This window comes from Parus major, chromosome 12 (genome assembly GCF_001522545.3).
Source record: "Parus major isolate Abel chromosome 12, Parus_major1.1, whole genome shotgun sequence".
NCBI lineage: Eukaryota > Metazoa > Chordata > Aves > Passeriformes > Paridae > Parus > Parus major.
In genome coordinates this window covers 3622088-3643568 of record NC_031781.1, presented here as the reverse complement: position 1 = coordinate 3643568, position 21481 = coordinate 3622088, and the positions used below count along the sequence as shown (strand labels likewise).

The 21481-nt window shown below is 60.3% G+C and overlaps 2 protein-coding genes and 1 long non-coding RNA gene across 4 annotated transcripts in view; 2 read left to right on the top strand and 1 right to left on the bottom strand.

Annotated features, from left to right (window-relative positions):
* Positions 1-20757, top strand: part of BSN (bassoon presynaptic cytomatrix protein) — an 83966-nt gene extending 63209 nt beyond the window's left edge. The window contains exons 4-12 of one of the 2 annotated variants that reach the window (XM_015641292.2): positions 4980-5444; positions 6449-13087; positions 13839-15978; positions 16281-17017; positions 17362-17455; positions 17587-17727; positions 17919-17973; positions 18057-18154; positions 18629-20757. In XM_015641292.2, the coding sequence (XP_015496778.1) occupies positions 4980-5444; positions 6449-13087; positions 13839-15978; positions 16281-17017; positions 17362-17455; positions 17587-17727; positions 17919-17959 (10257 nt within the window). In that variant the 3' untranslated portion in view covers positions 17960-17973; positions 18057-18154; positions 18629-20757. Of the gene's footprint in view, positions 1-4979; positions 5445-6448; positions 13088-13838; positions 15979-16280; positions 17018-17361; positions 17456-17583; positions 17728-17918; positions 17974-18056; positions 18155-18628 lie in introns of both variants that reach the window. The other variant, XM_015641291.2, reaches the window with a different exon arrangement.
* Positions 20605-21272, bottom strand: LOC117245045. Its single transcript, XR_004499198.1, has 2 exons — positions 21164-21272; positions 20605-20718 (listed from the first exon to the last, which is right to left on the bottom strand). It is a non-coding gene; the product is annotated as an uncharacterized LOC117245045 (long non-coding RNA).
* Positions 21273-21343: 71 nt separating this feature from the next.
* The window catches only part of LOC107210481 (acylamino-acid-releasing enzyme-like), a 4648-nt gene continuing 4510 nt past the window's right edge, over positions 21344-21481 (top strand). Inside the window, exon 1 of the mRNA XM_015641369.3 lies at positions 21344-21402. Within this exon, the coding sequence (XP_015496855.1) occupies positions 21391-21402 (12 nt within the window). The 5' untranslated portion in view covers positions 21344-21390. The remainder of the gene's footprint in view (positions 21403-21481) is intronic.

Here is a 21481-nt window from a genome sequence, read left to right as displayed (position 1 = left end):
ACCACTGGCTCCCACCAAGCCTCTCAGACCTCCAAGTCATTGAATAGAGAATTTATGTTTAACTGTGATGCTGAGGCTCTCTGGCTCCATCATTAAAAAAACCCAGCGGCGCTGGGGGAATTGAGCATTTAATTAACTTGCCAAGTGGTAACGTTGACCAGAATTATGCGGGAAGACTTCTATTTTTGTTAATTACAGTTTTGTTGTCGCCCATTAGTGAATTAAAACAATTGCAGGGTAAGACCCGGTGGAGGTTGGCGAGCTCGGCTGTGGCCACCTGCCAGCCAGTTCTGGAGCTCTGGGGAGGCTGGGAGCACCCCCATCCCTGCAGCCCTCACTGCTGACCCCCCCCTACCCTGCCTCGCCCCCCAGGAGGGAGCACAGGCAGCCATGGGCACAGCACTTGCTGCCCCTTCAGCAGAGCCAGCAGGAATTGTGGCCAAACCCAGCATCCCCTGATGCCACTCACAGGGCTGTAAACTGGCACGGTCCTTCCCACCTAGATACAGTGTCTTAAAGGAAGCTGTCTTCTCTCAGTCCCCCATGCCCTGTGCCCAGGCCTCTGTCCTGCCTCTTATGACCCCACCAGCACTGATTGTCTCTCCAGAAACCCACTTTTTTCTGTGACTCTTCTGCAAATCCCAGTTCTTTGGAGGCAAGGAAAGCAGAGAGCCCAAGGAATCAGGGCTGTGACCCTCAAAGGCTGTAAGCTGATAACCAGCTGGGCTGGGCAGCCCCCAGCAGCCTCACCCCCCTACTTCTGGCTGGCTGTGTTCCAGTGTGCCCTGCCATGCCAGGGCCTCTTCATTTCAGGTGGCATCTCATCTTTGGTTTCATCCCTCTTCTTAATTATTGATGCTTTCCTCTGCCTGGAGCCTTCTCTGCATCCCAGCAGTGTTGCCCATCTTCCCTGCATGCCACAGCCTTCACCAGCCCCAGCTCCCAGACCTGTGCTCCACATGGTTAAACCCTGCCATACCCACCACCACTGCAGTTCTAAGGCAGTAAACCTCAGTGCCAAGCAAGGCCCAATCCCCATCCTGATCAGGGCCAAGGTTTCCAGCATCTTTAAGTGTGGAGACTCAGACAGAAGCTGCCGTGTCTTTGCCATAAGCTCCTTACCCACTTTCCACCCCAGCGAGGGGCACCCTGGCTTCCTGGGCATCCAAGGGTTTGGACATGCAAAGCACTAAATACAGCCTAATTATTATTATCTTCGTGGGATCTGGTTAATCTCAATGGGGATTTACAAGCTGTTAGCAAAGCAGCCGCTCCTCCAATGTTTGCATTTTTCTCAGGGGCAGCTTAATCCCCTTGGCTGTGTTCTCTGGGAAATGCCTGAGGCCAGGTTATATGGAGGAGGAAACTGCTTCAGAGCCTGTCCCTCGGAGAGGGAGCAGAGGTGCAGTGGGATAACCAAACACCAAGCTGATAACACTGCAGGAGAGGGACGGATCATTTGTCACCAGCAGAGCGTGGGACACTGGCACAAGGCTGGGAGGTGCCTCAGCTTCAGCATGCTCAGAGACCCTCTGGGATTTAGCCCCAGATACAACAGGTGTCAGTGCTGCGGTTGATGGGGCTGCAGAGGTCTCTGAAAGAAGAGCTCGGAATTATTTACCAGAGGCATTCCCACTGGCACAGACAGCTTTGCGTGCCTCCACCTTCCCACAGCTGCTGTGGGCAGGATTTCTCTCTGCTTCATGTGCATGTGGGAGCTGGGCAGCTCACAGCTGCTGCTGCTGCTGGAGTGTTCACTGCAGCCAGTGCAAGCTGTGATGGCAAATGCTGCGCTGGCTGCTGCAGCACGGTCTGTGCTCACACACAGCTCCACGTGGCACTGGCTGTCACAGGGATGGGGCATTCCCACAGCTTAGGAAAATTCAGTTATCCTTTTGCTACTTTTCTGCCTTTGTAACCTCAGTCATTTTCCACATGTTTGGGGTTTGGATTGAAGCACAGGGTGCTTCTCTTCAACCTGTAAGACCCCAGAGGTGCTGAAGCAAAAGCCAGTAAGAGAAAATGCAAACTCAGCATATGCCAGCCTCAATTTGACTGTCTCTGGGGCTTGGCTGGCACCTCTTACAGCTGGCAAAGCCAAAGGACCCTCTCTGCCTGCCCTTCCTTGGTTCCTGCCTTCCTGCTGTACCTAGGCCTTCCTGCCTGCTTTGAAAGACAAGGGGCATTTCAGAGTAGAGCTCCACAATCTTTTTAGCAGAGCTATTTTCAACAGAGATTTTCCCTTATCCACTTCCCAGTGCGATCCCATGAAGAGTCGAGCTGTCACATCTACGAGAGCAGGATGGCAGGGTGAGCTGCTCAAACTGGGGCAGCTGCCAAGAGGAATGGCTGCAGAGCCACAGCTGGGAGGAAGCTCAGGGAGGAGGCTCAGATCAACCTGCAGAGATATCAGATCATAGAATCGTAGAACAATTTGGGTTGGAACGGACCTTCATCCCATTCCAACCCCTCTGCCATGGGCAGGGTCACCTTCCACTAGACCAGGTTGCTCAAAGCCCCATCCAGCCTGATCATGAACACTTCCATGGAATAGATTAGTACTGTTCTGATCTGCCTGTGGAGGAGCCCCAAACCTCATGCTGATGAGATCACACCAGCAGTGACACCTGCCTCTCCATGGGCTTCTTGAATGAGACCTGGTTGGCACTCATCATCTGCAGTTGGTACCTGGTGGCCAGTGTTGGCCTTCCATGGTCTTTCTGGGCTTGAATTTTTCCCTGGAAGGGCAAAAGCAGTTGTGCCCATCACATATGCAGAGCTCCCCAGTCACCAAAGTGTGTCAGGTTGGGAACTCATGAAGATATACAATGCCCCGTTCAGGGAGTGTGTAAAGGATCCGAGTGAGGCAGGCTGGGTAGTTCAAGGCAAGCTGATCTCCTCCAGCTCCTTCAGGACCATGCTGGGAGCTGGTGTGATGGTGTGGCAGACAGGTATGGGCAGGAGCTGAGCTGAGCTTTGCCCTGACACATCCAACTCATGCATCGTGCACCGTGCCCTTCCCTCACCGTCTGCATCAGGGAGAGAGATCTGGCAAAGAAAAATGGGATTCCTGAACGAAAAATGAAAGGTTGTGTATTTCCATAAGGCATGGTTTCAATTTGTGTCACACAATCACATTTCCTTCTGCGGCCTGGAATAATTACACAGCAGAGTGGGGCGAGCAGATCTGATTCAGAGGCACGGGAACGAGTTCTGAAACAAAAGAAGACAAATGCAATCATTAAGATACAATAGGCTGCACTTGCCCCTTAATTAGACTTTCTCTTTGATTAAGCAGTAATTAAATATTACTGTACTGAAAGGGATTTTTTTAATGGCCCTCCAAAGCCCTAATGTATTCTTAAGATGTTTGTGTGAAGAGCAGGGGTTGCTGCAGGGTGCTGTTTGGGAGGATGTTTTACACCTGCCCCTTTCGTGCAGGAGCAGCCCTCCTGCCCCTCTGCTCCCTGGAGAGCATGGGGCCGGCTGGCTGCTCCTGGGCTAGATTGCTGCAGGAGTGAAGAAGTGTCTGTGGGAAAGCCCTGCTGCTCCTGGCCACCAGCAGCTGCAAGGCATCTCCAGCATCTCATCATAACCTGGAGACTCCTGGGATGCAGATGACAAGGCTATCACAGTGCTTCTGTCCCATAGGTGTGGGATTTAGAGTCATAGATTAGAATCTATGAATGGAACTGTTCAGGTTGGAAAAGACCCTTAAGATCATGGAGTCGAACTGCTATCCCAGCACTGCCGAGCCCACCACTAAATTCTGTCCCTAAGCACCACATCTACGTATCTTTTAAATCCTTTCAGGGATGGTGACTCCCCTGCTTCCCTGGGCAACCTGTTCCAGTGCTTGACAACCCTTTCAATGAAGAAATTTTTCCTAAAATTCAATCTAAACCTCCCCTAGTACCACCTGAGGCTGTTTCCTCAATGTCATTTTGATGAACCTCATCTTCTCCAGGCAGACCATGGCCCCAGGGTATACAGCTGGCTCACAGCCCTGGCCCTATACTGGTCCAACTGAAGACCAAGACCACCTCTCTGACAGCATGACAGCTCCTCAGGGCCAGCCACCCATTGAGGTTGGCCACCCTAAGCTTTGGGAACCGTGGAGAAGTCATGGAAAAGAATCTGGAGCATATTGTACTGTTAGCAGCAAAACCAGGAAGATTTAAGGTGCTGAAATGTCTAAAGGAAAAGTGTCAGGCCCCTATTCCTGGACATTCCTGGGTGGGTAAAAATAGCCCTTGGGCGACCCTGGGGAGGAAAGCGCTTGTGATCTCTTAATGCAGAGCCCCTGCCGTAGCCCTGCGGGCTCTCTGCCACTCACAACCCCGCTTGCCTCTGCTTTTTCCAGGCCATAAAACGACAGCTCTTGCTGAGAATTTCACTAGACAAGATTGTCTTGTTCTTTTCCTGCACAGCGTGTACTTTGGGTAATATCTTTGGGAAATTCTGGCGTACTTGTGTACCCAGTATTTTTGTTAACCTAGAAAAAAAGAGCTGTAAGTGTTATGATTATGCTATTAAACCTTTATTGTATCAAAGAAAACAAATCAGAGTGAGAGAGGAGCTATATGGAGCTGAGAAGTGTAAAGCTACGGTAGTAATCTGCCTTTGATTGTTTAATTTTGCTTTAAACTGAAATACCACAAGGCTGAAGAATCAAAGAGCTGATGATGCTGAGGGATTGTGCTGGAGAGTGTGCAATCCCTGTGCCACAGCCATGGTACCTCTGGCTGAACATCCCTGGGTTCTGGACAAGGGTAGGGATGTGTTGAAGCTGGATGTGGATGGTTTGCAGGGTATGGCTATGATGCTGCATGCCCCTCCACAGCTGGTTATTTGGTTTAGGTGGGCCGAGTCCTCTGCACTGTTGCCAGGTGTCCCATCAGCAGAGCTCCTCCGTGAGATCCCTGCTGGGGTGAAGCTCCCAGAATTTCCACAGGACTTTTCCTTCCATTCTTTTGCAGAAGAACGAATGGCTGTGCTTGAACTGCCAAACTCAGCGGCTGCTCGAAGGCAGCCTCGGCGACCCTGCCCCAATGCCACTGCCTACCGCAAAGCCGCCATCCACTGGATCCCCGCGGCACCAGCCGCCCGCCGCCGGCCAGCAGCAGAGAGCGCCCACGCCGGCGCCCGTGCCCGCCGAGCCTGTGGCACCCCCCGAGCAGCAACCCTCGCCCGCCAGGAGCCTCCGGGCTGCTGAGCAGAGCAGGACCCCGAGCCCTGCCCCAGCAGAGAAGAAGCCCCCACCGCCAGCAGAAAAGAAGCCCCCGGTGCCGGCAGAGGAAAAGCCCCTGCCCAAAGCTGCCCCAGAACCTTCCAGAGCTCCTGAGAGCATCGCTCCAAAGGGGAAGAGCATGACCCCCAAACCAGAGGCGGAGAGCAAGGAGGGCCGGGCACTCCCCGACGTGCCGCGGGCAAAGGAGCAGGAGGTGAGCTCTCAGGGTGTACCCAGCTCCGAACATCCCTGGGCTGGCGTGGTACTGAGCTGTGCCTCTAGCAGTAATTGTGCCTACAAATGAGGAAGGACCTTCCATGGCAGCATGCTGGTATTTGCCTTCTTTTTATTAAAATCAATTCGGACAAAATGCGATAGTTCAGGTCATGTCTGGCCTTTGGATTTCTTTTAAAATAATATAAAGGTAGTTGGGATTTGTTGTCAAATGGAAAATTCATTTTCCAGCATTCCATGTTGCAGCAGTGGGTGTTTTTCAAGCTCTTCATCCCATCTTTCTAAAATTCAAAACAATTCAGGGAAACATTTGACTGCCTTGGGATGGTGTTTCCCCACAAGCAACCATTCCAGCAGCAGCCAGCAGAGCCCCCGTGGGGAGGGGGCATGGCAGAAGGTCCCCACCAGTTGGGAGGGAATGGCTGCTCCCCTCGCTGATGTGCAGCCCCCAGGGAAGAGGCTCCTTGTGTCTCCAAAGTCAAGTAGTCCGTGGTGCCTCTGTGCTGGCAGGGTGACAGGTCCTGCCAGTAGCACCAGGGCTGGGTGTGATGGCACAGTCCCCATGGCTCAGAAACTTGTCCCCCACACTGCCTAACTGTCAAGCCAGTTAAAGGAGGCTGTTTATTTCTGCTGGAATCTAGCAAATATGCTGGGGCCAGCCCTGCTTCTGAAGGGTGCCTTGGGGGCTGGGGGCCCAGTTTTTCAAACATATTTATTAGTTCCCTAATATCTTTATGCCTGGGGCCATTTGCTGTACCATCCCTGCTTGCAGCACACCCTCTCACCTGCCATTGTTAGCACAGACAAGTTGCTGATGTACCACTGAATTGGGGGACACGGGGCAGCCCCCAGCCTTTGCTCTGGGCTGGCTCCCAATGGTGCCCAGACTTTCTCTGTGCTCCCTGGGAGACATTTTGGAGGAATGTAGGAGCAGCATCTGTAGGAGCTGCCTGGATCTGACACTGTGTTCTCCCCTGCCTGCAGGATGGCAGCAAGCCTTATCCCCCGGATCTGTCCCGCAGCCCCCAGAGCCTCAGCGACACCGGCTACTCCTCCGACGGCATCTCCAGCTCACAGAGCGAGATCACTGGCCTGGTGCAGCAGGAAGAGGAGAAGCTGAGCAGCACAGGGCTGGCTGGGCAGAGCCCCCCCAGCCCCTCTGAGCTCACCAAGCTGGAGAGCAGCATGCGGCCTCTCCTGGAGGGCCGGGGTGCACCGACAGAGTCCCCTGAGCGTAGCAAGAGCCGCACAGAGCCACAGGAGGACCAGCGGCAACAGCAGCGGCCACGGTACCTCTCCATCACCCCTGAAGCCTTTGACTCAGACGAGGAGCTGGAGGACATCCTGGAGGAGGATGAGGAGTGGGAGAACCAACGGGAGCGTCGGGAGAGTGCGGAGTCCTCAGATGAGTTTGGCAGCAAGCTGCGGCATGACTATGTGGAGGACAGCAGCGAGGGGGGCTTCTCTCCAGTGCCCCCCCGGACCAAGGGTCAGGAGGCAGAGGTGACCGATGAGGAGTTCATGCGGAGACAGATCCTGGAGATGAGTGCTGAAGAGGACAACCTCGAGGAGGAGGAGGAAGGCTATGGGCGCACCAAATACAGCATCCCCAAAGCTGGGCAGAAGACTGAGGCAGAGAAGGGCAAAGAGCCAGCGTCAGCCAAGCGGCGCCTTCCACACGGTGCCAGCAGCATGTACACAGAGGAGAGCAAGGAGGTGGAGGCAGTGGAGGGTGATGACTTGAGCACCACCCAGGGTGGGCTGCGGCGATTCAAGACCATCGAGCTGAACAGCACAACTGGCTATGGCCGGGAGATGGAGATTGGCCAGGAGCCAGATACCAGTGTGGACCGAGAGCCCGAGCTGGAGATGGAGAGCCTGACAGGCTCCCCTGAGGAGCGCTCACGGGGTGAGTACTCCTCCACCCTGCCAGCCACAACGCCCAGCTACACCTCGGGCACCTCACCCACCTCCATCTCCTCACTGGAGGAGGATAGCGACAGCAGTCCCAGCCGCCGGCAGCGGCTGGAGGAAGTGAAGCAGCAGAGGAAGGCTCGGCATCGCTCACACGGCCCTTTGCTGCCCACCATTGAGGATTCATCTGAGGAGGAGGAGATGCGGGAGGAAGAGGAACTCCTGCGGGAGCAGGAGAAGATGCGGGAGGTGGAGCAGCAGCGCATCCGGAGCACAGCGCGCAAGACCAAGCGTGACAAGGAGGAGCTGAGGGCCCAGCGGAGGAGGGAGCGCTCCAAAACCCCCCCCAGCAACCTCTCCCCCATCGAAGACGCCTCCCCCACAGAGGAGCTGCGACAGGCGGCGGAGATGGAGGAGCTGCACCGCTCCTCCTGCTCCGAGTACTCGCCTTCCATTGACTCAGAAGCAGAGAGCTTTGATGCTGTGGCCTCCAAGCTGTACAAGTCTGGCAGCGAATACAACCTGCCCACTTTCATGTCACTGTACTCCCCGACAGAGAAGGTGGAGAGTGGTGCCAGCCAGCCCATCAGCAAACCCCTGAAAAGCGCCGAGGAAGCCTATGAGGAGATGATGAGGAAGGCAGAGATGATGCAGAAGCAGCAGGTCCAGCAGGCCCAGCCTGCCTCTTCCTACAGCAGCACCTACCAGCAGGTTGGCTACCGCAGTACTGAGGGCCAGAACGGCTTTGACTACCAATATGGTGAGGAATACCGGTACGATGGCGGCCTCACGCGCTCCTCCCAGCCCGACTATCCCAGTGCCCTGCCGAAGGCAGGAGCTGTGTATGAGGAGATCCTGCAGACCTCACAGAGCATCTCCAGGATGCACCAGTCCTCTTCCTTTGACCTGGCCCTCAAGCAGGGTGAGAAGGTGAAGGGGCAGGAGGAGGCATACCAGGAGAAGCGCTTCCTCAATGCCGAGAGCGCCTACGCTGACCTGCTGAAGCAGAACGGCGGCCCGCTCACCCCTGGCACAAGCCCCACACAGCTCTCTGCTCCTGTCTCCTTCGCCAGCTCTGACAGCAGCACCAGCAAGACTATTCCTGATGTCCGGGTCACTCAGCATTTTGCAAAAGAGGGACAAGACCTAGCCAAGCTCCAGAGTGCCCCGGCACCACCCAGCTCAGTATCCAAGGCTACCACCACTCCTTATGCTTACAGCAAAGGCACCAGCACGGTGACAACAGCAGCAGGCAGCCCGGGGAGTGCGCTGCAGAGCTACAGCTCACCAAGTCCAGAGGCCCCATCCATAGCTGGGAGAAGCTACACTCCATCGAAGAGCACTGTCAGCTATGGCTCACAGACCGAGGACACCACCAGAACCAGGACAGTGGAGATTAGCGTGCAGACAGCCAGGGAGAAGATCCCAGTCGTGAGTGACAGCAAGCCCACACTGCCCAAGACATACACGTTCTTCAAGAGCTCCAGCCCTCCACTCTCACCCACCTCACCCACACAGAGTCCCACCCGCACCACAAAGGCCACAGCAGAGTTTTCCACGCAGACACAGAGCCCAGTCCTCCCCTATGAAGGTCCTTCTGCTGCTGCTGCTGGCCCAGACACTTCTTCCCCCATGGTGGCACAGGGAACGCAGACGCCTCACCGGGCAGGCTCGCCACGCCTGACCCGGCAGGCTTCCTCACAGGACTCCCCCTTCATGGTGATCACACTGGCAGCCGATGCAGCCAGCCAAACCAAGCCAGACAGCTCTGGCGCCTTGACGTCTCCCACTTCGTCCCCCACCAGGCCAAGCCGGCAGCTGTTGGCACATGGTTACACCCAGACGCCGGAGCCAGAGGAGCCGACAGGTGCCTACATCAGGGCACAGCCAGTGAAGGACCATGCCCAGAAAGCACCTGCCGTGACTTCAGCTGCTGATGGCATCACAGGGCTGTACAGCTGGGGAGCACTCCCTGCAGAAAACATCTCCCTCTGCCGCATCTCCTCCATCCCTGGCACGTCCCGGGTGGAGCCAGGGCCCAAGGTGCCAAGCAGCAATGCTGTGGACTTACGGACCGCACTGAAGTCTGCCCCCATCATCATAACAGACCAAGGCATGGATCTCACATCCTTAGCCACCGAAGCCAGGAAGTACTGCCTGACCCTGGACCACATCCCCAACCGGCAGTCCACGGCCATCCAGCCCTTGATCATCAATCTCAATGCCCAGGAGCAGCCCCACGCCATCATTGCCGCAGCCAGCACTGCTGGCCTGGCCATCGCCTCTCCCATGATTCTCTCACAGTCCAAGCAACCTGTGGTCTACGGAGACCCATTCCAGAGCCGTGTGGATTTCGGGCAGGGGACCGGGAGCCCAGTGTGCTTGGCGCAGGTGAAGCAGGTGGAACAGGGTGTCCAGACAGCCACTGTCAGAGCCAGTGGGGTGGCCAGTGGCAAGCCCGAGCCCACTGCTGCCCCCCAGACCAAATTTGCACGGTATGGGATGCCAGGCCAGATGGTGAAGAAGGACGTGCTCCTCACACAGACCGGTGGGGCACAGAATGCCAGTGGTGTCCCACCGTCCTTCCCACCAGAGCCAGGATCGGAGGTGTACCGGGCAGTGCCAGTAGAGCTGAAGAGCCAGAGCCCTCTCCTTGCCCTGGGTGGCAAGAAATCCCAGGTGATGATGGTGCAGATGGAGGAGGCAGCAACTGGCCCAGTGACCAAAGTGCTGAAGGAGGAGGTGCCAGCCAATGTCCTGGACCTCACGGGCGTGAAGCCAGAGAGCCAGGTGGCCTGCTGTGACATGGTCTACAAGTTCCCCTTTGGTGGCAGCTGCACGGGTGCTTTTAACCCCACCTCCAAGATGCCAGAGAAGAAAAGCGGGGAGGCAGCAGTGGTGCCTGGTCGGAAAGCTGGTGGGCCAATGTATGGCAGCAGAGAGCCAGAGCTGCCAGAGACCTTCCCTTACCGGGAGCAGCCGGCCCCGGCACCTGCGCTCTACGAGGAGCAGAAGTTTTACCCAGCCAGCGCCTTCGGACGTCTCTACTCCTCCATGTCGGACACAAACCTCTCTGAAATCGGGATGAGCTACTATCACACAAAGGGGGATCAGCCCTTCCCTGCTGCAGCAGGTGATGCCGCTGTGGACCTCAGCACCATGAAGCACTCCTACAGTGTGGGCTTTGCCGAGGGGGGTTACCTGGGCCAGGGGCTACAGTACGGCTCTTTTTCTGACCTCCGCCAACCAGGAGAGCTGCTGAGCCACCCCTTCCCCATGCGGAGGTACAGCTCGGCCTCCAACATCTACTCCGACTACCGTTTCTCACAGCGGGGGGACCTGGCCAGCTTCCAGGAGTCCAGCCTGGCCCACTACAGTGCCACCACGGCGCGTGAGATCAGCCGCATGTGTGCTGCCCTCAACTCCATGGACCAGTACGGGGGCCGGCATGCTAATGGCCCTGATGTGCTGCCTTATGGCCCCAGCAGCGGGCAGGGGGGCACAGGGGGGCTGGCAGCTCAGCAGCAGGGCCCTGTGCCCCCCAAACCCAGTGGGATGTACAACCCCAACTTCCCTGAGGGCCGGCAGGGCTTCAGCAACCTGGCACAGTACAACGTTCCTGGTGTCCGCCTGGGCACCATCCGGCAAATACTTCCTTCCACTGCAACCGTACGGGCTGCCGACGGCATGATCTACTCCACCATCAACACCCCCATCGCCTCCACGCTGCCCATCACCACCCAGCCGGCTTCGGTGCTGCGGCCCATGCTGCGTGGGCTGTATAGACCCTATGGCCCAGGCGGTGTGGCAGCAGTCCCACTGGCCAGCTTGGCCAGGCTGCCAGTTGTCACCCCCCGTGTCCCACTCGCAACACAGGGCCTCTACCGCTTCCCAGCCCCAAGCCGGACGGCCCCAGCAGCCTCGATGATGGAGACACCCGTCTACCTGGGAAAACCCGTCGCCAGCACAGCACCAGCAGCGGTGGGAGCTGCTCCCGCTCCCAAAGCACCCGCTGCCCCCGCCGCACCTGCTGGTGGCTTGCAGAGAGCAGAGCCGCCACCGGCTGCCCCCCGTGCAGAGGCACCAGCAGCACCAGCAGCCCCCAAGGAGAGCGGGCCAGTGGCTGCGGCACCCAAGCCACCACTGGATGGAGCTCAGCGGGAGGAGCGGGAGCGGGAAGAGGAGCGTCAGCGCAAGCAGCAGGAGCACGTGCTGCAGCTGGAGCGGGAGCGCGTGGAGCTGGAGAAGCTGCGGCAGCTGCGGCTGCAGGAGGAGCTGGAGCGGGAGCGTGCAGAGCTGCAGCGGCACCGGGAAAAGGAGCAGCTGCTGGTGCAGCGGGAGCTGCAGGAGCTGCAGTGCATAAAGCAGCAGGTGCTGCAGCAGCAGCAGGAAGAGCGGCATGCGCAGCTGGCGCTGCAACGGGAGCAGCTCGCCCAGCAGCGCCTCCAGCTCGAGCACATCCATCAGCTCCAGCACCAGCTGCAGCAGCAGCTGGAGGAGCAGAAGCGCCAAAAGACCATCTTCCCCACTCCTGTGGAGCCCACTGCCCGCCCACCCGAGGGGCCCACTGAGGCGCCGCGGGTGCTGCCGCACAATGGGCAGGCATGGCCCCCACCAGGCCAGACGCCCCCAGAGGGGCCCACCGGTCCCCGGTACCCCATGCCACAGCGGCCACTCAGCAGCTCAGCCTCAGACATGTCACTTCAAGTCGAGGAGTCCTGGGAGCCTGGCCGGGGCATCAAGAAGAGGAACTCGATGCCACGACTGAGGGATGCCTATGAGAAGGAGACCTTTGCGGCGCGGAAGATGGCCGACAGCAGTGTGCAGACGGATGAGGAGGACGGCGAGGAGCGGTATATGCTGTCGCGGCGGCGGCGGACGCGGCGCAGCGCTGACTGCAGCGTGCAGACGGATGAGGAAGACAGTGGGGAGTGGGAGCAGCCCGTGCGCCGCCGGCGCTCCAGGGCCTCACGGCATGCTGAAGCCAGCACTGAGGGCAAGACGGATGGGGCAACCCGCACAGCCAGCGTGGGTATCCAGACCATCAGCGACTGCTCGGTGCAGACAGAGCCCGACCAGCTCCTCCGCGTCTCCCCCTCCATTCACATCACCACCCATGACCCTCGAGTGGAGATCGTGAAGTACATCTCAGCCCCAGAGAAGACACAGCGGGGTGAGAGCCTGGCCTGCCAGACAGAGCCAGAGCCAGCTCCCCAACCTGGCGTCGTGGTCCCTCAGCTGACAGTGCCCACCACCATCCCACCCTATTCCACCAGCCTCCAAATAGTGAGCACAGGCCCCCTGGACCCCCACACGGTCCGGCAGCAGACCCTGGGCAAGTTTGAGAAGAAGAAGCCGGATCCCCTGGAAATTGGGTACCAGTCCCATCTGCCGGCCGAATCCCTGTCCCAGCTGGTGACCCGCCAGCCACCCCGCTCTCCCCAGGTCCTCTACTCACCCGTCTCCCCCTTGTCCCCCCATCGCCTGCTGGAGTCCTCCTTTGCCACCAGTGAGCGACTGAACAAGGCCCACGTCCCCCCACAGAAGCACTTCACCACCGACTTAGCCCAGCGCCAGCAGACGCTGCCGCGCCCCATCAAGACCATGCAGCGCTCCCTCTCTGACCCCAAGCCCATCAGCCCCACCTCTGAGGATGCCAGCAAAGACAGGTTCTCCCTCTACCAACACCCGCTGCTTCCCAGCTCACAGGTATGTTACCAGAGGGAACAACCTTACCCTCAGGGAACAACCCTGGGAGGCACCTTGGGACATTTAAGTTTCATTAGCGCTGTGGCAATTAATATTTGAGAAGGCCGGCTCTCCGCGACAGCTGATGGCAGCCAGCAGGCACAGACGTGCATGCCAATACCAGCAGCTGGAGGGAGGCCCTGGAGGTCCACTGGCTGCATGAGCCTGTCAGCAGGCAGGAGAGGCTGCAGGTTGACAGCATCAGGGCTGTCCCCTGCTCCAGATGGGTCCCCCTTCTCTCTCGAGGAGCTAGCACCATGCATGATTCCATTTAGGGTTGTGGTGGTTCTTGCTCACACCTTTGCCCCCACACACCAAGGTTGCCTTGGGCAGTCAAGTGCCCAGCCAAGAAGTCCCAGGGCAATTCCTGGGGCAGCAGCACAGCACCCTGCGGCAGTCCCCCGAGTCCCTCTGCCAAGTGCCCACGGACAGATAGCATTTTTTGCAGCAGAGGGTATGCACGTGGCCAGCTCAGCGCTTGGCCAGCTGCCACCCCCGGTAATTACTCACGGAAAGCGCCCTGCCTGTTACTTCCATCCTATTTATTGCGCTTTTACATAAACGCCGCTTTCTCAGTGCATGGGGGAACACGTGCACAGTGGGATGCCTCACCCCAGCCCTTAGGGCACAGGAGGATCACTGCAATCCTTGGGGTGGGATGTGGGGGGGACACCCACCTGCCCCCCTGACCAGATGTCCCTTGGCTTTGCAGGTGGGGGGGCTGCAGTCAAGCTCGCTGGCACGCAAGGTGAAGCGGACACTGCCCAGCCCACCGCCTGAGGAGCCCCACGTCCCCCTGGCGAGCCCAGCTGCCTCCCAGCTCTACCTGAGCAGCCTGGCTCCCAAGGCCACCGCGCCTGTCACCAAGGCCAGCCTGCTGAAAGAGCTGGACCGAGACCTAAGGCTGGTGGAACACGAGGCCACCAAGCTGCGGAAGAAGCAGGCGGAGCTGGACGAGGAGGAGAAGGAGATCGATGCAAAACTGAAGTACCTGGAGCTGGGCATCACCCAACGCAAGGAGTCGCTGCTGAAGGATCGGGTTGGTGGGCGGGACCACCCCTACCTGCGCTACCCCGGGGATCGCCGCGACTACCTGTCGGACAGCGAGCTGCACAGCCTGCGCCTCGCCTCCTACGACAGCGCCGGCCTGCGCCCTACCGGGCAGTACCCCGACTACACCGCCGCTGCCGCCGCCGCCGCCGCCGCCGCCGCCGCCGCCTCCTACGGCGCCTACCCGTACCCTGCCCCGCAGGGCCCCGCCGCCTTCCCGCCACCACGCCTGCAGCACCCCCAGTACCCCACAGCCAGCACCTCACAGGATGGCTTGCCGGCAGCTCCACTGCCCACCTTCACGTCACCCGGTGGCTTCTCGGCCCCCGGCACCGCATACCCAGAGCTGGGCACCCCAGCCCAGCCAGGCTTCCAGCCCCAAAATCCCTACCAAGCCCCGAGCGCCTTCGCTGGGGCAGCCGCCGTGCCGGCAGCACAGCCTGCCCTCTACCAGAGCCCAGCAGACATAGCTGGCGGGCACCAGAAACCACGGCAGACCTCTCTGGCTGACCTAGAACAGAAGATCCCCACCAACTACGAGGTCATTGGTGCGGCCACCAGTTCCTCTGCCGTGCCTGACGTCACCTTCAGCACTGCACCGGCAAGTGGTGGCTACGAGCAGTACAAGGCACCTGAGACCCGGCCGGCTGAGAGAACCAGCACGGCACCAGGCCCCTCAGCCAGCTATTCTTCTGAGTCCCTCTACACCAGTCTGGAGCAGAACATCCCCCGTAACTATGTGATGATCGACGACATCAGCGAGCTCACCAAGGACAGTCCAGCAGTGGATGGGCAGAAAGCAGAGCCGGTGGGCACAAGCACCGATAGCCGCCACAGCAGAGAGAAGAGTGATCTAGGGGACACCGAGGGCTCCAGCCGTCCCTGCTGCTACAGCAAAGCCGAGGAGGAGTCTGAGGAGGACATCTATGATCACCATGGCCCTGACCATCGTGGGAAGAACAGCTACTACCGGGGCACAGAAAGTAATGGCAGGGTGTCAGGGAGCTCCACCAGCTCAAGCTACTACTATGGGGACAGTGAGTACCGGCACTCCTCACGGATGGACAAGCACAGCTCTGGCACACCACTACCGAAGCATTCATCCAAGAACCTGGCACCCGCCGTCATCTCCTCCAAGCGCAGCAAGCACAGGAAGCAAGGCATGGAGCAGAAGATCTCTAAGTTCTCCCCCATTGAAGAAGCCAAAGATGTGGAGTCAGACCTGGCCTCCTACTCAACAACCAGCTCGATTGGCAGCAGCAATGTGGCCTCCAGGGCCAAGAAGCTGCAGGATGAGATCACCTATGGCCTGAAGAAGAACGTCTATGAGCAGCAGAAGTACTATGGTGTCTCCAGCCGGGATCTGGTGGATGAGGAGGAGCGGGTCTACTCTTCCAGCAGCAGAACCCGCTCCTCTGGCTATGGGATGGAAAAGTCCTCCAGTCGGGAGATGGGCGGCCGGAGCAAATCCTATGAGCGGGAAAGCATGGAACGCTCCCAGAAAGTCAGCTCCAAGCCCTCATCCCTTAGCATGAGCCAGAGCCGTGGGCGGGCGCCCATGCGCTCTCAGCCCTCGGAGGAGGAGAGCCCCGTCAGCCCCATGGGGAAGTCAATGGGGGGGTCACGCACTGCGGGAGGGCCGGGCCCCCAGTCAGCGGGGGACCCCTGCTCCCAGTTCTGCTCCAGCCACTCGTTGCCTGATGTGCAAAAGCACATCAAAGACGTGCCAAGGAGTCACTCGTACAAGCACGAGGAGGGCTACGGCATGGATGATACCCATTGCGTTGTCTCGGACAGCGAAGGTAACAGCTCCCCGTGGTGACCACCCCAGAGCATGGCACTTCCCCGGGGCATGCCGGTCCGCTCGTACGCAGAGACACTCTCACCGCCTCAGTTTGCTTGACACGTGCCTTCCTCCCCCTGCCCTGGGTGTTCGGTGTTAGCCGGTCCTGCACGGTGCCCTGCTGCGCCGCGTCCCGTCCCCACGGCACGTGCTGTCCCCTGCGCGCGTGCCCGCTGCTTGCCCCTCCCACTTCATTGCATGGCTTCCGCCCACGCAGCCTCAAGCGAGACATTGACTGTGGTTTGTTTTTGGTTTCTGAAGCCTATCATTTGGGTCAGGAGGAGACAGACTGGTTTGATAAGCCCAGGGAGGCGCGGGCAGAGAGGGTCAGGCACTACGGTGGCCACTCTTCCTCGCAGAAGAGACCCCCAGTTAAGCACACCTACCACGATTATGACGAGCCCCCCGATGAAGACCCGTGGCAGCACGACGATTACCCCCAGCACCGTGAGCACCGGCACCACAGGGAGTACGATCGCCATGCTGGCTCCTCCCGGCACGCCAGCGACGAGCCGCCACGCCGCTCATCAAAGCAGCACCCACGAGAATCTGGCCGCCATGAGCCCCGTGGCCATGGGCCTTCAGCCGGCCCCAAGAAGGCGCAGCAGCCTGAGTCCCGTGCGCCTTACGGCCCCAGCTCCGCTGATTACGCCCCATCATCCCGCCCCGCTGCTCACCACCATGGCACTGAGACCCCCAAGGCACAGAAACCTTCCCAGCCACATGGGTCAGCCACGCCAGCGCCGAAGCCGGAGCCTCTCACACACCCACAGCAGCCAGCGGCCAGGCAGCAGCAGGCCGGGCAGCCAGCAGCGCGGCAGCAGCCGGCAGCACGCCAGGCTGCCCAGCCAGCAAGCTCGGCACAGCCTGAGACCAGGGGCAGGACACAGGGACCCCCCTCGTCCCGGCCGCAGCAGCAGCAGCCAGGGCCAGCTCAGGCAGCAGGGAAGGCACCGACTACACTCCACACACAGCCGGGCGGACACCCAGCACCGGCGGTAAGTATGGGCTCAACTGGCCAGGCTGCATTCTGAGCCCACAGCTCTGCCTGGAATCAGCACAGCTGGCTGTGCCCACGGGCTGGCAGGGGAAGGGAATGGAAGCCATGGAGTAAAGTGTATCCCACTCACACAGCCGTTACAGACACGCCTGGGTGCTGTGGAAGCTGCCATCCCCTCGAGGGGACCCAAGAGGGGACATCACTATGTCCTCGTCCCATGCTGCCTCTTTTGGGGTTGTGGAGCAGTGTTTGGGGGTTTTGGTATCACCTCCCGGCCTGGGCCACCTCTGGCAGATGCTCTACTGGGAGGGTGAGCCCTGAGAGCTGTTTTCCCCTTTCCAGACAAAAGCAGAGCCGACAGACACATCCAAACCTGCAGCAAAAGTGCCACAGCAGCCGGGGAGAGCGCCATCAGCACAGCCCCTGGGAGCAGCAGGTCAGTGAGCCCCAGTGGCACTGTGCCATCTGTCCTGCCTTGTGCCAGCTGCCTGGCACCCCAAAACTCAGCTGAGCTCCCCCAGCCAGGCCTGTCCCCTGCTAACAGTGGCTTTGTTTGTCCCCCAGCAGACAGCAAGGCCGGTCCAAGGGCGGCTGGGCCACGTGGTCCCGCGGGCATGGCCACGGGGCAGCCCAGCGGGGAAGGAGAGAGTGTCTTCTCCAAAATCCTGCCAGGGGGGGCAGCGGAACAAGCAGGCAAACTGACTGAAGGTGAGGGCTGCTCCTGGGATGGGGACAGGGCAGTGATGCTCTTCTGCACCGAGATGGAGTCAGGCACCTTGGGGATGGCTGGGTGCCGCCACCAGTGGGATGCAGTGCTCCCAGTTTGGGGCCATGGGAGGTGAGGGACCAGGGACCAGGGTCACTACTCCATATTGACACCTGTCCTGGCTTCCTCACAGCGGTGTCAGCTTTCGGCAAGAAGTTCACTTCGTTCTGGTGAGAGAACGGCACAAGGTGAGTGCAGCCAGCACTGGGCACTGTGCCGTGGGCTCTCCCTGCCCTGGCCATGCCTGATGCCCTCCTCCCTTCCACTGTAGGAGTTTGGGAAGCAAGTGGAGATTTGAGTCGTTGCAGTGGAAAAACCTATGAAGAAGCCAATGAATTCAGCACGCGGCGCCAGACTCTGAGTATAACGGTGAGTGTACAGGGCACACCTGCACACATGTCCCCTCTGCCATTCCATCTCTGAGGTTCCAGCGGCACCACTATCCCCCAAGCACCTGCGAGCCCTGCTTCGCCACACTCCCAGCCCCCAGGCTGGGAAACACGTAGCACGGACCCATGCCCTTCGTGCTGGGCCATTCATCCCATCTTCATCCCCAGGTGGTGGCCCCAAGCCAAGGTGTGGAGGCTTGGCCTTGTTCCAAAGTCTCGGCAGCGCTGGTGCAGACCCTGGGTTTCCAGGGAAGGTTTGGGCGGTCCAGGCTCTACTCCGGGAGCCTGTCCAAAGCGGGGGCGGGCGGAGGCGGCGGCAGCTGCTCCGCCGGCAGTGCCTCTTGGCTCTCTGGGGCCCTTTCGTTCGGGCCAGCGCTGCCGCTCGGCGGGATCCCTTCCGCGGGGAGGGGCTGCTCGGACTAACGCCTTTCTCTCTCTCTCTGTCTGTCGCAAGCTTTTGAAAGCAGGGCGATCCCTGGAAGCTGGACCAAACGGCGGCCGAGCAGGGGCCCGGCGGACGCCCCGGGGCGGGTGCCCCCCACGCCTGGCGAGCAGCTCCGGCGCGGCACGCGGCGAGCCCCGGCAGCTGCCCCGAGGGGATGGGCCTGGTCCGGACCGTCGGGTCAGGCCCCGTAGGTGGGCTGCGGCCCTTTCTCAAGATTATACGCAGAGTTGCTCCCTCTGAACCCCAGCTCTGGCCTCTTCATAGGTTTTTCTTCCCCGCGAGCCGAGGGCTGGGCGCCGTGGGCGCCGCTCCCCCTTCCCGACCCCACCCGCCCCGCCGGGGCCGTCCCCGCGCCCCCTGCACTGCGGCCGCTCCCGGCCCCGCCGGGGGGCCCCGGAGCGCGTCAGCTAGGACCTAACACTGTTTCACTACCGAAATACGAGGCCATAGGACTCTGACAGGCGGCGCGGCCGGCTGGGCGCGTGTCCCGAAGCCATTGGAAGCATTGAAAGGGCCGCGCTCGCCCTCGCCACGCAGCCAGCGCGCCTGCCGCCGGGCACCCCTTTTCTTTCAAGAACAGCCTTAATCATCCCACTTTGATTTCTGTGTATACCTCATCCGCACCGGGGGGAGGGGGGGGGGCACGGGGCGTCGTCAGGGGGGGTCCTTTTTTTTCTCGGTTTCTTTGGGTTCATTTTCTTTCGGTTTCGGGGTTTTATTTTTCTAAAGTTTATACCAAATCCTCTTCCCTCTTTGCTTTTGTGCGATGAGTTAGCACACGGGCTGTCGTCTGTAGAAGCAATAGAGTGCAGGAGGCTACAAAAGAGCACAAATCCCGTGGAACAAGATCAGGAGAGCTTTGCCTCCGGCAGTATCCTTCCTTTTACTGTGCAATCCAAGTCCTTCTCAAGCCATTTTGCGGGGACGGCCGGCGCAGCGGCCGGCGGCCAAAGCCCACTCGCCCTGCCAGGAGGGGATTCCCAGGGGGGGAGGCAGCCCGAGGAGGGGGCTCGCCCGCGCCCCGCCGCCTCCCCGCGCTGGCAGCGCCCCGCCGACACCCCCGTGGCGGGGGGCAGCCGCCCGCTCACCCGCCTGATGTTCTATGCAACGAAATAACACGACTCCAGAACAAGACCTGTGAATAGCTAATCAGTTCAATGTCGCGCCTAAGGGTTCCATCGCAAAGCGTGCCGCCGAGCGACCCGAGAACTATTCTGTACCGACCACCCGTGCGTATGAATTCGTGGCATGTTCGACCCACGGAGGGCCACTTTGCCAAAGGGCAGCCCTAGCGCCCGTGACCGTCTGTCCCGTCGTAGAGCATGGCTTGCTACTTCTCTGCACGGTTCCACCCGCCTTTCAGTGCTTGCTGTTCTTTGCCTGGACTTTTCTTTTTTTCTTCTCCATCAGTCCATCGCTGTACTGAAAGCTCTTAGCAGATTTATGCACTTGTGATCGAGGACCCGGCTGCCGCGGGAAGCCCACGCTTTGTGGCAGATCCCTCGCCGGGAGCTCTGCCGGTGCCCAAGGCTGGGGGCGGGCCGGCGGCTGTGGGCCGGGGGTCCCGGGGGCAGCCCCACGGAGGAGAGCCCCGGCCCCGCGCACAGCCACCGCCTCCCCCGGCCGATGACAAGTGCAGAGCCTGAGGGTGCCTCCCGCGGGCCGCCGGCCCCGCCACTCCTCGCGCTGTAAATACTTGTACAGTGTGTAAATCGCACGCGGGACCGAGACCCCCCGCCCCGGGGCCAATGTCGCCGCCCGAGCACATCCGCCACCTTGCCTTCGTGCCTGCCAGGACCGGGGGCACGCAGCCCCGCGGCGGGCCGGGCCCCCAGCCCGAGCTGTGGCAATCTGCTGGACAGGGCGGGGGAACGGGGGGTTGCAAAGACCGAGGGCAGAGCGCGGCTGGGCGCCGTTTCCAGCGGTAAGTGCGATGCCGGGTGCGCTCCCTCTGAACATTGTGACGGTGTGCGTGTCTGCTGTGCTCTGTGCCACCCGTAGTGACCCCGTACCGTGCCGTACCGTGCCGTACCGTGCCGTACCACCCCCGCCGCTGTGTCGTGACTCCCTCCCAGAAGCTGCCCCCTCACCAGGTGTTTCTGTGGGAACAGAATAAAAAGGACTTGACACAAACCACAGACTGGCCCCGATTTTTGCCTGCTTGCAGCGTGGGGGGGCGGGGGATCGAGACCCCTGTCATGGTGGGGGTGGCTGGAATGGGTCTGGTTGTCACCAAGCACTGTTGAGCTCTGCCACCCACGTCTGGGCTGCTGGGATAGGGGGTCCCTGTGGGTATCGAGGATCCGATCTCACCTGCCTGCCCAGGCTGCTGGGTCCGGTGGGCTCCCAGGTGCCCAATCCCCATTGGCGGAGCTGCTTCGGGCACCCGAGACTCAAACCAACCCCCCTCACCAGGCTGCTCAGTCCCACGGGCCTTAAGTGGCCCGATCTCTCCCGGGCCAGGCTGCTGGACTGGGGATTCCTGTGCCTCTCAAGGGCCCGATCCCCCCGGTCCTGCGCATGGAGCCCCTGTTCTGCAGCTACCTGGTGTGTAAAGCATCCCGGGGCGATCCGGTGGCCCGGGACACGTCGGGGGCGCGGGGGATCCCGGTGCGCGGGGGACTGTGGCTGCAGCGCCGCCCGCGCCCACCGGGGGGCGCCTGAAAGCGGGAGAGGGCCCGAGCGCCGCAGCCAATGGGAGGTGCCGCAGGCCGGAGGCCCCGCCCCATCCCGGAAGTACCGGCGCTGGCCCGGCCCCAAGCCGCGAGACCATGGAGCCGCCGGTGAGGGGCTGGGGGGAGTGGCGTCAGAGCTCCGGGACCCCCCGTCCTTCGGTCCCGCTGTCCCCTCCCTGTCCCTCCC